The sequence below is a fragment of the Lepisosteus platostomus genome, chromosome 13 (genome assembly GCF_059453375.1).
Source record: "Lepisosteus platostomus isolate fLepPlt1 chromosome 13, fLepPlt1.hap1, whole genome shotgun sequence".
Classification (NCBI taxonomy): domain Eukaryota; kingdom Metazoa; phylum Chordata; class Actinopteri; order Semionotiformes; family Lepisosteidae; genus Lepisosteus; species Lepisosteus platostomus.
In genome coordinates, this window is record NC_142623.1 from 34,499,100 (window position 1) to 34,514,534 (window position 15,435).

Genomic DNA, 15,435 nt, shown 5'->3' on the forward strand with positions numbered 1-15,435 from the left:
TTAAATGTGCTAAAAGTTAGTTTGACAAACCACACAATTGGTCCAATGGCTGTGTAAAATAATAGTGGTTGACATGGTTTCAGAATAAATTCATCTGCCTCTTTAAGGTCATTCATTCAGGTGGTGAATTTTAAGCAAAGTTATGAAGACAAAGGAGATTTGAAAACAACTTAAGATTAAAGTTGTAGAATGGTATAAAATGAGTTGAGGGGCTTAAGAAGAAGAAAATGAAGTTCCTTACATGGCTTAGTCAAAGTCCTGATTTTGATAAGTACATTAATGGCAAGGCTTGACTATGCAAAGATTGAACAATCCCCAACTGACTTGAAAAGCAGGAGCTGGACAGTTTCATTGTAATGGTCAATGGCTTCAGGTCTCAGCACAAATCCAGTATTTGGGAGTCATTTTGTATCCTCTCCTATCTTTTGAGACCCATGTGAAAAATGTGATTGAGACCTCTTTTTTTCATCTTAAAAATATTGCCCACATTAGGTAATTTCTAGCAATGTCCAATGCTGAGTGTTCGATTCATACTTTATAACATCAAGGCTTGATTTCTGGTCTATGGGTTCCCAAATACTCTCCTCAGTAAATTTGCAATACTGTACTGTAGGTCCAAAACTCTGCATCTAGGCTTCTAACTCACACTAGACCTGGCATCTAATTATCCTGTTCTTAAATATCTTAATTGTTTGCCCATAAAGTCAGCTGTTCTATATACAGTAAGATCTTTTTACTGGCTTATAAGGCTGTGAATAATCTGGCTCCATCATATGTTTCAGAACTCTTTCTTGTATACACTCCTTCTTGTAGGCGCCACTCATTTGAGGTTGATCCTTTGCTTATTATACCTACTGTAGGACCCAACGTCAGACTCTTGGTGACTATGCTTTTTCTGTCGCTGGTCAGTATTTACAGAATGCCCTTCCTGCGACTCTTCGAGGCAGTTTCCTTGACCATTTTTAAAACTAAACTTTTTCTTGTTTTATTTTATCATTATGTACAGGACATGATGATATGGTTTGGAAAGGCACTTTATAAATATAAGTTATTATAATTATTATTAGAGCTTGAGAAAGTTTGCAGAGACGATTGGGTTAAACTGCACCATCCAGATGTGCGAAGTTGGTAGAGACTTATCTGAAAAGACCTATGGCTGTAATTGCTTCTTCCAAGTATTGTCTCATGAAGGGACATGAATAGTTAGGCGATCAACATGTATTTGTCGTTTATTTTTCTTTGCAGTTTTTTCTTAAGTTTTACTTCTTTTACCCATAAAGGAATTCAGTTTAAGCTTTCGTGTTTGATTAAAATTACACATTTTTGTTTGTGGATCATTTATAATTAGCAACAAAATCGGGACCCTACTCATGCAATGCCCTGCACATTGGAAATTTTCTGAATATGAATACTTAAGAAGATTTTTATAATTAACAATGAAGAGACAACATATCTTATTTACACTACTGAGCAAAAGTTTACTAAATACTAATAGAATTTCTAAATTCGTTTGGGATGGGGTTAAAAATGAACTGTATAGAGGATGGCCACCTGAAACTAAAGTGAAATATTCTGCAAAGTGTAGTAGTAATAGTATCACCTTTAATGCTCCCAAAAAAAGCTTCTAATTTTACAAATGTACCAAGGAAATTGCTGTAACACAAGTGTTATTTCTAAAAATATACTAAATAAATATGTTATTTGTATTTTAAACTGTTTATGAATCTTACCTTATTCTTTTTTATTGTTCCCATAAATTAATACTAAGCTCAATGATTTATTGTGTTCACATACAGTACTTTTAAAACAAAGCATCAGCACAGTGTCAGCATGACAACACCATCATTACTTTGTCAAAAAGGCTTAATAATTTAAGGCTTAAGACTGAATTGAATGGACCAAAATGTCATAAAGCATACTATTACTTAACTAGCCACTTATTGCAGACAGGATTTTAGATTTCATTGATTTTCAAATGGTTTATACTATTAAACAATGTTCAACATTATTGAAACCAACCTGAACTCACAATAATAAAAATGCATACAGTATTGCAGATCTGTAGGTTGTGTGAAGATGTGTCACTAGTCTCAAGTTTCCACTCTTTGTTAAATAAGTACATTGTTCCTTCTCATGGAGTGTCCTCTATTACAAGAAGACTTGTAGGCAGTGTGAACCTGTTTATTTTTGGACACACATTTCTGCTGTGCATACAAAGCAGTTGTAGTGTACCTTTTCAGAGGCAAAATGTCCAGCCAGCTGTTAAATAGGCATATTTGCATACTCAGCCAAATACCAGCATCGATTTGATGTTATTGTGGTTTATCCAGAATGCTTTCACTCTTCCTAAAGCACAGTACTGTATGTTAACAAAGAAAACAGACGAATGTCTCATTTTTGAAAATGAAAGTACAGTAATACTGCAGAGGTTTTGTATTTTTATTGTTTTTTTTAGAGTATGCCACACTTCTTATTTTATTTAATAGTAGGGACAATGCTAATAAAAAATAACAAGGCTGCCTAGTAAATTATTATTGGTATAAGAATCAGAGATAATGGCATACAGTAAGTAGAAGGCCACATCTTTTATTTCTGCAGGAAAGGAGTTAGTGATGGAATCTAAACTCAGTAGTGAAGTATTATGCCATGTGAAGAAAGAGTTCGCTAAACTTTGCAGAGCACAAATGGATGGTTTTTAGGGAATTAATTTAATACTATTCAAAAACTGTTTTACTGGATTCAGATTATTTGCACTCTATATGTGAAATAATGAAAAATGCATACAGTAGCATCACACTTTGTTATACTTGTTCGTATTGTGTTATTTAAAGTATTAGTACTAATTCATTATGAAATTATCAAAAACACTTTTGTTCATACTTATATACTGTATGTGAATATATATCGTGTTTGGTTAAATTAATTGCTGTTTGTTGGTTTCTGTACATTTGATATATACTGTATACATTAATATTTGGTGCACTAGTTTACAAGAAGGCTTTTAAGATATCCTTTTTAGATTTGGTAAAATGAATTAGTTATTTAAATTTCTCATTTTTCTGAGTCAGGCAGACTCATTTTTACTTTCTTTTCAAAGTCTGTGTTTTAATCATGACAGACTTAATACGCAATAAATGGAATATATAAATTGGAGACTTTTTTTTGCTATTCTGAGGTAGTTGCCCTGGATATGTGCATAAATAATAGGAAGTATTCAAATGAAAATGCTGGCGTGGAGAATAATAGGTATTCATCAGTTCAGCTGCAGTAATAAGAAACACTGCACAGACATCTGCTAAAGATGCAGCTTCAGCTGAGAATCATGAAGAAAATGGAAAAAAAAACAGAAAACACAGCCTCTGCTGTGACACAAGTGGCACTTCAGTGTTGTTTCGCAGTTTCTGTGAAGCAAGCCCTTTAGTGGTTTGAATATTAATTGATGTTTTTGCATAAGGTAGATAACCAAGAAGTTCTCAAGGACTCCTTGTTTTCTTTATTTATTCTTGATTTATGGTTTAATGTGAGGTGCAGACTGCAGGGTAGGAGTTGCTGTGCTATGGGCAGTGATTAGAATTAGAGATTTTGATCTCATTGTAAAATAAAGCCGTAAGTCCACAGTGTATTGCTATTGACTGACCCATAACTTTGGAGCTTTACTTGGTTTTGGTTTTAGATTTTCAAGCAAGTTTATCTTACCTTTTAATACGTGGGATTCTCAATGTACTAAATGTTGTTTCAACCAGTGCTTACTGTAGCTAAGCCAGTGCATTACATGACCTTATTAAACACATTGTTGGTTATTGTGCAGCTCTGTCTGTCTTGACCAGAAACCTGTGTGTTGCACTAGTTTGGCCAAGGATATGTGTTTGGAGTGGATTGGAAAATACTGCTGGCTAAAAACATGATTCCACAGTAAATCTAAACGTGCACATGCCAATGGTGAGTCTAAAGGATATGAAATATAATCTGTACACGAAGCTTGCTGAAAAGAGTAGAATTGTCTGTGTTTTAAAATGGCTAGACGTTTTCAAGAATCTGCTCTCAATTGTCCCTATGTGGTTAAACAAAACATTGGATTGATTGGATTGATTACTTGGGGTTGTGTATGATGCATCTATTAATAACTGCAGTGGTTATCTTAAATCAGTGCTTAAATATCAATGGTGCACAAAGGTGTGGGGGTGGAAAGACTATAGGGAGAGTCTGCATTTCCACTAGAAGCAAATTGTGCGTGATTAGAATCTGAGGCAGATCTTTTATCTTTTTGAAATAATGAGCAATTTCATAAATTCATGATTACGGATGTGACTTGAAGATTGCAATCTCCCTTAAAAATGTAAACACTTAAAAACTTAAATCCAGTTTGATGTTTCTCTTCAAAAAAGATCTGACACAAGTACAAGACACTTGATGACCATTGGTTCATATAGCACCTAAAAGCATTTAATGTTTCCTTTCTAATTCATGGTTATGACCAGAAAATTAGCTTGTGATCATTCATCTACTCAGTGAAAATGCAGTTTTGAGCGTTTTGATCTTGATAACATTCTTATATCATTAGTAGCATATCGGTAAATCTACTCTGTAGTTCACACTGTGTAACCTCAAATAGTCTGTAACCTCAAGTAAAATATGCAGTATTTTTAAGCAACAATCCTTTATTCTTACTTTCTTCAGTCCCTCCTGTGGATGTGGATCTTGTAATATAATGATAGTTTTTAAAGGTATTAAGACCATATTGAAATAAAAATGGGAAAACAAGTACAAATTGCTTGCACTGAATTACTTACTCAATGCTAAATATATCACATGTATAAAATCTCTTCATTTGGTGAATAAACAGAGACTATTTGGCCGCTTTAATTTCAAATAAATATGAGTACATTCATTTCAGACATACTGAAAATAAGTGTTGTGTTTTATTAACACTACTGCTACAGTTGTTAGATTTTGTATTAGTTTTCAACACATAATTAAGACTGGGAATCTGAATTATTGTTTCATTATATTGTCCGTCTTAAATTAAACTTTTGTGTTCTCCACATGTGAGCTTTCTCTCATTAATAGTTGTCTCTGTTTATATTTTCATAACCTATTGAATTAACATTAAGTATGAAATTGGCATCCTGGACAAGAGCTGTTCAATTTCAACTATGAATTAGAACCACAATTATAACTTTACAATTCAAAATGAACTATAAAAAAGAATCCACTAAATTATCTTAAAGTGTGATACAGTTACTGAGTTGAAGTCAAACAAACACATACTGTATATATATATATTTAGTTAATGAGGGCTATTCCTTGTCTTCTTTGCATAGTATATACTGAAAACAAAAGCTTCTGTCTCAAAAACATACTGCTATTAGAAATGCACTGTTAATATCACATCACAAATGGATATTTTTTTATTCTTAAACTACAATAGAAAACTAATTAACAACAACAAATAGGAACAAAATGAACCCTTAAGTCATTGGCAGCAGAAACAATCTTAAACAATAGGCATTGTTCCAAATTAGCAGCTCATCCAGGATAGTCGACAGTTAGCTTGGATGCCAATTGGAATGTATGTGGTAGTGTAAATTAAGTAAATGAGGCTAAAATTAAAGTGATAAATCAGGTCTTGACACCTGTTTGTCTAGCAAGCATACCTATAAAAGCTGAATAATAAAACATCACTTTCACCCTGATTAGGAAATGTCAGGTGTGGTCATGTGGCCTTTTTGGTCCTGTCATTTTCAGAGCAGATAAAAAGGCAACAACTTAGAAGACACAAAAGCATATTTATTTACAAGACTAGTGAACTAAACACAATTGTAATTAATAGAAAAAGAGTGTGTACCTAGGCCCATTCTTTTACAGAAACAGGACTTAGCTACCCATGTCTTTCAGTGACAGATACCAACAGAGCATAACATGAGACATAAATTCAACTGTACTACCACTTACTATACGAAAAGGCCTACAGAAAATCTGCTCCATGATGATGAAATAAGTGATGCTCAGTGGCTATACATTTAACCTTGTAGGTATCCTTAATGCCACTGTGACACATAATAGTATTGTGAGAGATTATGGAATGTACCTTGATTACAATTATTATTTTTGGCATACACATGAGCAAAACTGGTCCATGACGTGTAGCTTCTCTGTATCTGTTTTTTTATTTCAATTTAAAAAAGAACTGGTTGTACCAAGACATCATTCAGTGATGCTGTTTATTTGTATTTTATAAATGCAGCAGTCTTATGAACATCATAGAGTTTTATTTGAAGGTTACAATCAGATGGTGGAAAACCCTTAGGCTTTTACAAATCCACAATAGTACGCCATACAGTATGCCTGTGTTAGGAATTAAACGGTGTTAAGTGTATGCCAGACTGTGAAAAGCAAGTTTTTGCCTTTTTTTTTTTGCTTCTGACAAGGTCTCTGTAACAGCTGTCAATATAAAATATTTTCATATCAGTTCAAACCTATAATAATACTTTTGTAAAAAATTTAAGGTTTTTAGTCCTGAGGTATACATGGTATATGGCATACGCTTTTTATCACTTCACTTTGGATATTCAGGAGAGGCTATATAAATTGAGAGAAAAAAAAAACAATTACCTTGACAGAAAAGATTTTACTCTGACCTAGACGACTTTGCTGAAAGCTTAATACATATACTGTATTTTCAGCAGATTTTCACCAAATTTACTGGCCTACAGAGTAACCTACATGCAATGGTAAAACTTCAGATTAGGAATTCATGTCAGATTAAGATTAATTGCATTTTCATTAGCTGAAATTATATAAATTATTTATTACCTTTAATATGGAATTTAATGTGAATATTTTACCAACTGCATTAAGTTACACATACTGTATAAATCCATCTTGTTGTGCTGATGACATAATGTATTAAGCAACCTGGGTGTGGATTCATGGAAAACTTATTTTTCATTACCAAGATTATCATACTGGAACGTGAAAGCATCAAAATTAATTAGCACAACATCACAATGTAGGTGTGACCAGTAAACTTGATTGTCATACCATAAATTTAATCCATTTGATCCCTTGCCATTTCAGCTGTTCAATACTGCCATAGTTTGAACTCATTCACTGCCTTTGTGTTCCTGTTGGCTTATTGTGTATTGTGTACGACAGGCACAGTACAGTAGATTAGATGGATTGACCATCAGAAACATAATGAATAGGCCAGCACTGATCTCTTTTCAGCAGGAAAGAATAAAAACCTCTGTTTATCACCATATCTATTGTGAAGATATGCTTCTTTACACTGCCATCTAGGAAAATCCTGTTTCTCACACTGCTCTGGGTGAATCAAATACATTACATTTGCCAGTGCTGCAATTGATTCAGTAACAATGGTACCATTATAAGCTTAACTTTGGAAAAAGAAATCAAAGAACAACTGTTGCAGCTTTTTATATATACTGTATATACACAATATGTTTGAAATCAATGGTGGATTCTTCAGATCAAGAAAGAAAAACAATTGGAAACAATATACCTTGCTTATCAAGAGGACAATACCTATGTGTTGTCAGTATTTTGGAGGTTAGAGCACTGTCACTTACTGGCCAGCAATCTCTAATATTGTATGTTCGTTTTTGCACTACAATTTCCGCTTTATTGAAATTCCAGGTTGCAACTATCAATGCACCAGTAGTTCAACTGTGAGGAGGCAGCTCAACAGTCATTATTTGCAGGTCGGGTAGCCACCCAGGGACCAAAGCATTTACCAATGTTCATAGATACAACAGAAGGAGGTGATGTGAGCATCGTCATAGGTGGAATTATCAACAGTGGTGCCAAGTCCTCTTTAGAGATGAATCAACATTAACAGTAGTGTATGTACTGTAGACCAATCTATTCGACATGAGTGAGAGTGGTGAAGACATAAAATATAATACCAATTGTTACAGTATGTACAACAAACTAATCAATAAGAATATCCAAGGGTGATGAGCTGGGCAGGAATGTCTAGTCACTGTAGATTAGCGCTTGTAATAATTGACGAAAAACCTGAATGAGCTCCATTTTTTAAGTACTGGGACTCACCTGCTGCTCTTACTGTGGGATCAGCTTGACAGCATTCCAGTAGGACAGTGTGCGTCATCATGTTTTTTTGACAATGTGGATAATGAAACAATTACTTTCCTATGAGATGAGAATGTGACATTTCTAATTGATATTTTAGAGTATGTATAATGTCAGTATGCACAGTATACAGTATGTATGTGCATGTATAGTATTAACTTAAAATCTTTAGTAATTAGCAAGCATTTGGTTCTGAAGAATTGGAGACAAACATGTGCAATGAGGACAATTGCTAAAATTCAAACTATAATTCCATTCAGAATTTCTTCAGGTTTTTTGCTGTATAGTATATCGAGCCTAATTTCCTTTACTAAATAATAATTCTGTTGTAATAGTTATCATTTGTCATGGTAACTCTCAATCAGAAGACATGATTATTTCAGAAGTGATCATATGATTTACCCCAAAAAAATATTCACCTGTCAGTATGGACAAATTTACACTAATTTAGATTCTATAATAAAGTTGTACTGTACCTGTACATAAATGCTATAGGAAAATTGAATTCTTTCATTGGTGTAATCTTCTGAGTTTCTTAACGTATTATAACATTTATCAGTAATATGCTAAATAATCCAATCTTTGAAATATTTTATGTTATTGACTTTTTGTGGCATTATGTAAGTTATAATTTTATAATGCTTCATTAACCTTGCATTAATCACAGTGCAGCCTACATATTATTGTTATTGCATTGTGTTTCTTTAATTTATCCCTTAAAATGGCCTTAAACTGTCCAATTCCATTTCAAGAAAGTAAATATAGCCAGAAAAATATTTTTAAAAGAAATAAATGCATTATAGTTTTTTAAGCCATTTTATTTTGTGCTTTACCTTTATTTGTTTTGGATAAACTTTCTTTAATAAATTTCAAGGAACAGGGAAGAAACTCAGGTAGGCCCTGTGTTAAAAAAAGATGATAAAATTAGTATCTTCCAGTGTGTATCTTCTTCTTGCTGATACATTGACCCTGTCTCTGCATATACCTTTCTCTTTCAGATAAATCCATTACTTTTTCAAATAGGCAGGCGCAAATACCCATTTAGTTTTCAAAGTGCAGTGGAAAGTGCAATGAAAACTTTCATTTTATTTGATAGCATTGTGTGAAACTGGAACATTCAATGTATCAGTTTCACAAATGCTATCAAAATACTCTAATCCCTTTGAAAGAGCTTTCTTTGTCAGCTCATCTTTAAAACTGTGGTAGTCTTGCATTGCTAAGGAACATGAACATTCAGTACTTTAATCTACTTTATTTTAACATTTTTAGTGCATTTGTTCATTTTTTCAAGAAAAGTAATCAACTGAACACTTAAGAATGGCATTAACACACAGGCAACAAAATTGAATGGTGTGGAGTGAATAAATTGATTACATTTACCTGGATTATTGAAGCCTATTTTTTGCTTGAATTTGTCACAGAGCTTTTTAACAATGTTTCACAAGTATTGTTTTTTTAGATTTCTATGTACAATATTCCTGTCAATTCCATGATGTCTCAGTAGAACTTATGAAACCTTTACATAAAAGTTGTAATTTGTCAAGTCTTGTTCATTTGGTTGCTACCATTCAAGAGAATCACGGATCCAGTTTGTTGAAAGACGTCAAGGTGTCAGCTGCACCAACATGGCTGAATAGGTTGTTCCAGAAACCCACAACCCTTTGTGTAAAAAAAAGTACTTTCTGTTTTGAAGTTACCACTTGTGTCCTTTAGTTTTCTTTGTCTTTGAATTATAAAAGAAGAAACGGGAAGGCCTCTTTAGGTAAACTGAGGTGTGGTTTGTTATCCTTATTGATATTTGTTTTCGTGGGCTACTTTACATTATTAATTATTAGTATCCTTATTGCACTTTGTTTATTAAATGAAAATAAAAACTACTAATAAAAGGAATGCATGGGTGACCTCTTATTCAGCCCATTTTGTGGCATAGGTTTTGGAAAAAGGTCACCTCTGTGTAATTCAGTTTAAAAACCCCTAAGTTTTTAAATGTCAATTCACACAAAGCACCTGGGGCTATAGTTCTTGGACCTCCATTCACACACCCAGGCAACAAAGGAAAAATGAGAGGAGTTTTTGTAACAAATTACATTTGTTGGCTGCACATGATGAATGTAGATGACCTCATCAAATGAAAGCTTTAGCACCTTGCACAGATGCAACCACAGTGGTCTATGAAACCAGCAGACGACTTTGAGAACCAGCATCGGAGACCGAATTCAGCTGGATGTGTATAAACATCACAAGTTGCGGAAAGACATTTATTAATTGATAAATTCCATTCTTCCTCATCTTTAAGATATTGAACTGAACTATAGAGTGGGAGTGCTGACCTTAAGCAAGTTGTTTATTCAATCTTCACTTAACGAAACCAGCTATAAGTAGTTTTCCTGTTCCTGTATTTGCTCACATGGTTTATTTTGCAACATTAGATCTCATTACAAAACACTGTACCTTGTATAATGATGCCACTTTAAGTGTCTGCTTCTTTTAGACTTTCTGCACTGTTCTACATTAACTGACCTTAGAACCAGAATCACTGGGCTTGGAAATACCTAGGCACAGGAAGTGAGAAATCCATAATACATTTTTCTCAAAAGTTTAGAAAGGTTATTGAAGCTTTAAAGTTTCTCTAAACTATCAACTCCATAAATTAAGTGTATATTGAAACGGGGGCTATGCTTGAAAAGCACAATGTTATCTATTAATAATACAGCAAAAATGTTTTGATGAACTAATGTAGCTGTAGATTTTAAACAAAGTTAAAATCTGTACTGTATATGCAAAATATGCAAAAACACTTTTATCAACAATTAATAAAGCTAAATAATGTTTAACTGCTATTTCATGGACATGGTATGATAAACGTTGTTACTCTATGACACTAATGTATTTAGTAGAATACATTAGAGGTACTGTAGGTATACTGTACTAAGTTTTGCTGTGTCCAGCAAGAGAAATGATATAAATAGTAGGGCATTTAAAATGTGTACAAACCTCTCAATGAACCAAAGACACAGATTTCATCTGCACTTAATTTGCTTGATAAGGCACCATTTAAGGAACTGAGGTCTTGATACATAAACTCCCAGGTGAAGATATATTTTGATAAAAGAGCATTCTGTGAAAAAAAAACTTTAGTTTGTTCTCCAATGTGGACAGGAAAGGGTCCTTTAGTACAGGCTGCTGGTTTCTCTCTCTTTTTTCTGTTTTTAGGAACATTGATACTTTGAAATAAGGGCACACTCTATACCCTTGGCTTTTCTGATTCTTATGATTCAATTACCGTTTCCAATTAAAGTTGTCAAATAGTGTCTTTCTATGCGTTCCTTTATACCCAGGTGAACTGTGATTTTTTCCCGGTGTGTTTTATTCTTTCTGACAGCTTCTGTCAAGATGCATTGAAACCTTGTGAAATAATACACACAAGGGCAAGATATTTTCATCTTCAGCTTAAAAGATGGGGAAGGAAGGAAAGACAGAAAAAAAGAGGCCATACGTTTGTTGCAAAAACTGAAGAAATAAATGTGATCCTTCTGTTTCCTGTAGGACTGTTTGTTCTTTAAAATATCCAACCAAGGTTTATCTTCCATCATGTAACATTTTCTGACATTTTGACTGCTGAAATCAGGTTTCCTCTTGCAGGCATCCAAGCATGGATCTGCAGAATGTGAATCACGGATCAGCAGTTAAACTGAATATTAAGTGTGGAAGCAGGCTTAGGAGGAGAGTGCATATTTTGGTCAGGCCTTGCCAGCTGTAACCTTGGCAAGCCTAGACAATCCACTCCAAGTCTGATCTTCATTTAATTTTTATTTTTAAAGAGACACTATCACTTCTTTCAAGATATGACAAGACGCGATCCCTAGATCAGTTAGATATTAAAAACCGAAGTAGCATTTTTTGCCAAAACTAAAACTATATTGGCCTCCTCCTTGTTTGCATACTTCCTCATGTGCTAAACAGATGTGAAAAAGAGTGAAAAAGCCAGACTTCCAACAGTGGTTGCAAATAGTCCATTTGGGTATGTGCTGAAGTACTACTGAAATGAAAAAAGCATGAAATCAAGGAACACATCAAGAGGTGCTTTGAAAATGTTTAAATTGAGATTACATGCTTGTTTTTTTCAAGTCGGCATGATTTATCTTTCATCTCTTTTCAAGTATTGTCAGTCCTGCAGACTCTCATCAGCTTTCTTTACAGGCAGTGTGGTTCAATCCATTTGATATCTAGGATCATTCAGAGTAATAATACCATTATTTTGTCAAACTATGACCAAATTTACAGTCAGTATAGTCATAGTTATTTATTAGTGTAGCCATCAAAAACAAAATGCAGAACATTATTAAAGACAGGCTTAAAACTTTTTCAAATACCTAGGTTTGGCCTATATCTGAAGCAATTAAATTATGTGCCCCTTTGTTTTGGAAATTCTGGAAAGCATTTTTTATGATTGTTCTACTGAAATACACTTCCTAATTTTGTAAAAGGTGACCCTTTTTGTTCATCTATGGCCACTAAGATATTTTGCTTTGGTGATTTCTGTTATCACTTTGCTTTGATGATTACAGTATGCTTATTCATTCCTTCAAGCACTGAGCTGCTGAGCGAGTTTCTCAAAAGCATAGGAACATTAGTGGACAAATGTGGACAAACTATATATGCAATTATATATTTTTTTCTTTTGCCAGGTCCTCCTAACCATCACAGCCAGTCAACACTAAGACCCCCACTGCCTCCACCGCACAACCACCAGACGCTGTCTCATCATCACTCCTCTGCCAACTCACTGAACCGAAACTCGCTGACCAACCGACGGAACCAGATCCATGCTCCAGCATCTGCTCCTAATGATGTGCCCACCACCCCAGAGTCTGTGCAGCTGCAGGACAGCTGGGTGCTCAACAGCAATGTGCCCCTGGAGACCAGGTACTGTACCACGTTTTACCATTATTATGAAGTTACAAATTATCAGTCATCCATATTAATAGTACTAGCGGTTAATATTTCTGTTTAACAATAAGATTGATGTTTTCCAGTAGAAAATTCTGAAATTGGTAGTATGTATGTTTTGATAACTAACATTTCTGCACTCAGTGTTTTAAGTGGCCTTCATTAAATCCTCCAGATTTTCCTACCTTTATTGGTTATTTTACAGTACGTATTCATTCTGTCGGTTTTTCTCAACCTCCCCAAAATATTTTGAAACTAGGTATGATCGTTTCGTATCTGCTCTTCAAATTCCAGCTTATATTTGCTCTACTGATCATTAAATAGGCAGTGCTTGAAAAGCTCAAGATGTGAGCAGAAGCCTAAGGTTTGATAATTGCTTTTGATGATGGCTAGATTCTTGACTTCATCAATTGCAACCACAGTCATATTCTTTTGGACTATCAGGACTGGGAAAAAGAAGAATACACATGATAGGGTTCAGGGAAAAAGAGGCTTATCGATGAGACATGTTTGTCTAATGTGGACCTGATTTAAATCAATTCACTATGTACAGTACTACAATATAATAACATTTTGCACTAGGTGCTTAACTCTTCTCTGTAATTTATCATTTTCAAAGTGGATTATTTTCTGAAGTAAAAAAATGTGAAACAGTACACATCCTTAAAATCTGTAGAATGTCAAATAAGATTAATAATAATAATTATAATAATTGCTTACACTTATATAGCGCTTTTCTGGACACTCCACTCAAAGCGCTTTACAGGTAATGGGGTCTCCCCTCCACCACTACCAATGTGCAGCATCCACCTGGATTACTTTGGCCAAGAAGGATTTTGTGATGATACACAGCATTAGCATGGAAAAGATCATATTAACCTGACAAATTCCATCTTGCTTTTTACTTTGTTGTTCGGTTTTTGGCAGTTGTGTCCTGCTTAGTTTACATTGGGTTGATTTTGGATTTTCATTACAGCTTCAGGTGTGATAGATTTTCTTTACTGTAGCACTCGGTGGTGACATCTGTACGAGCCCACATGCTCATCCACTCCAGTGCTTTAACTGATTAATAAAACGTTTGTCATTATGCTGAAGGAAATCAGTGCTTTGCTTTTTCAATGCTGTACTTAGCTACAATGCTGGGCCTCCAGTTGAAGATATGAAGGTCTTTTTTCAGTGATGGGAAATGTATGGAGGGGAAAGTGTTCTTTTTATCTGGGATTATTCATCAGGCAAAAGATGTCCTTAATGTACCTCTGAAAAGATTATGGGGTTGGAACATTTGTGAATTTCGAATAAGCACTCAGCAGCAATAACAGGGTAGCAAGCCTATACATAAAGAGTGCAATAATGAGATGGCACCTAACTTCAAGAATGCTAGGTCTTACACTTCTATCTGTCTTATCAGTGGAGTGATTGCCAGTAATTCACATTTCATGTCCTAAATGTCTTCTGTGATCCAGAATACTATAGAGACATTGTGTTACCCTGATACTAAAAAGCTTCTCATCCCTCAACCATACATATTGTGATATGGAAAAAAGAAAATAGAATACTTATACAGTAGTTTGAATAATTAGACTATTATTTGGAAGTGAGTTTCATCCTGGCAATTGTCTTATCCTAATATTACTCTTACCCTAATCTCTTTAAGAAAAAAAATATTTTCATGTAAAACAACCAAAGAAAGATACAGTAGTTCAGTGCTCAAATTCAGTGAATCAATCACATTATTAATTATGATTTGAAATTATATATTTATATATATTCTATATAAATATACTGCTTGGTATATATGTATGATATACAGTACAGTATATACATCATATACAGTATGTATTTTTATTTTTGCAGAATGGTAAAAAAAAATAAAAAAATACATTTTAAGATGGATTTTTAAAACTGATTTTCTTTTCAAATAGGTTAAACCACTGGATCTCATTGGATAGTTTCTGAAAAAAAATGCTGCAGTTCTCACCTTTAAGGACTTTGAGAAGGGGCTACAAAGGTTTCAGAGTGCCACAACAGCAATGTAACACATTTTCAAAGCATTTTCAAGTCATCACGATTAACATGCAAACTAGATGGCTTAAAGCAGCATTTTTCAATTAGTCATTTCAAGTACCATAGTCATATGCTCTTAGGCCTCCTGTATTGCTGAAACATTTCCACTCTGATAGACCTATTTTCAAATCCATAGGGTTTGAAGATCTGTATTATCTCCAATTTGCCCACACAGTGGTGTCTCGATGTTCGCGAGGGTTCGGTGCAGAAAACCATCACAAGTAGTTGAATTTGCGTATTACCAAGTCCCATCTCATAATGTACTGCAGTATATACATAACTGTTTATGGTTTGACAACATGCTGTAAG

At 34.1% G+C, this 15,435-nt stretch overlaps 1 protein-coding gene across 10 annotated transcripts in view; it reads left to right on the forward strand.

Annotated features, from left to right (window-relative positions):
• Positions 1-15,435, forward strand: part of LOC148650471 (teneurin-2-like) — a 413,744-nt gene that overhangs the window by 264,432 nt on the left and 133,877 nt on the right. For all 10 annotated transcript variants that reach the window (XM_088604296.1, XM_088604299.1, XM_088604298.1 and 7 more), the window contains one exon: positions 12,801-13,038. In XM_088604296.1, coding sequence (XP_088460422.1) covers positions 12,801-13,038 — 238 coding nt within the window. The remainder of the gene's footprint in view (positions 1-12,800; positions 13,039-15,435) is intronic.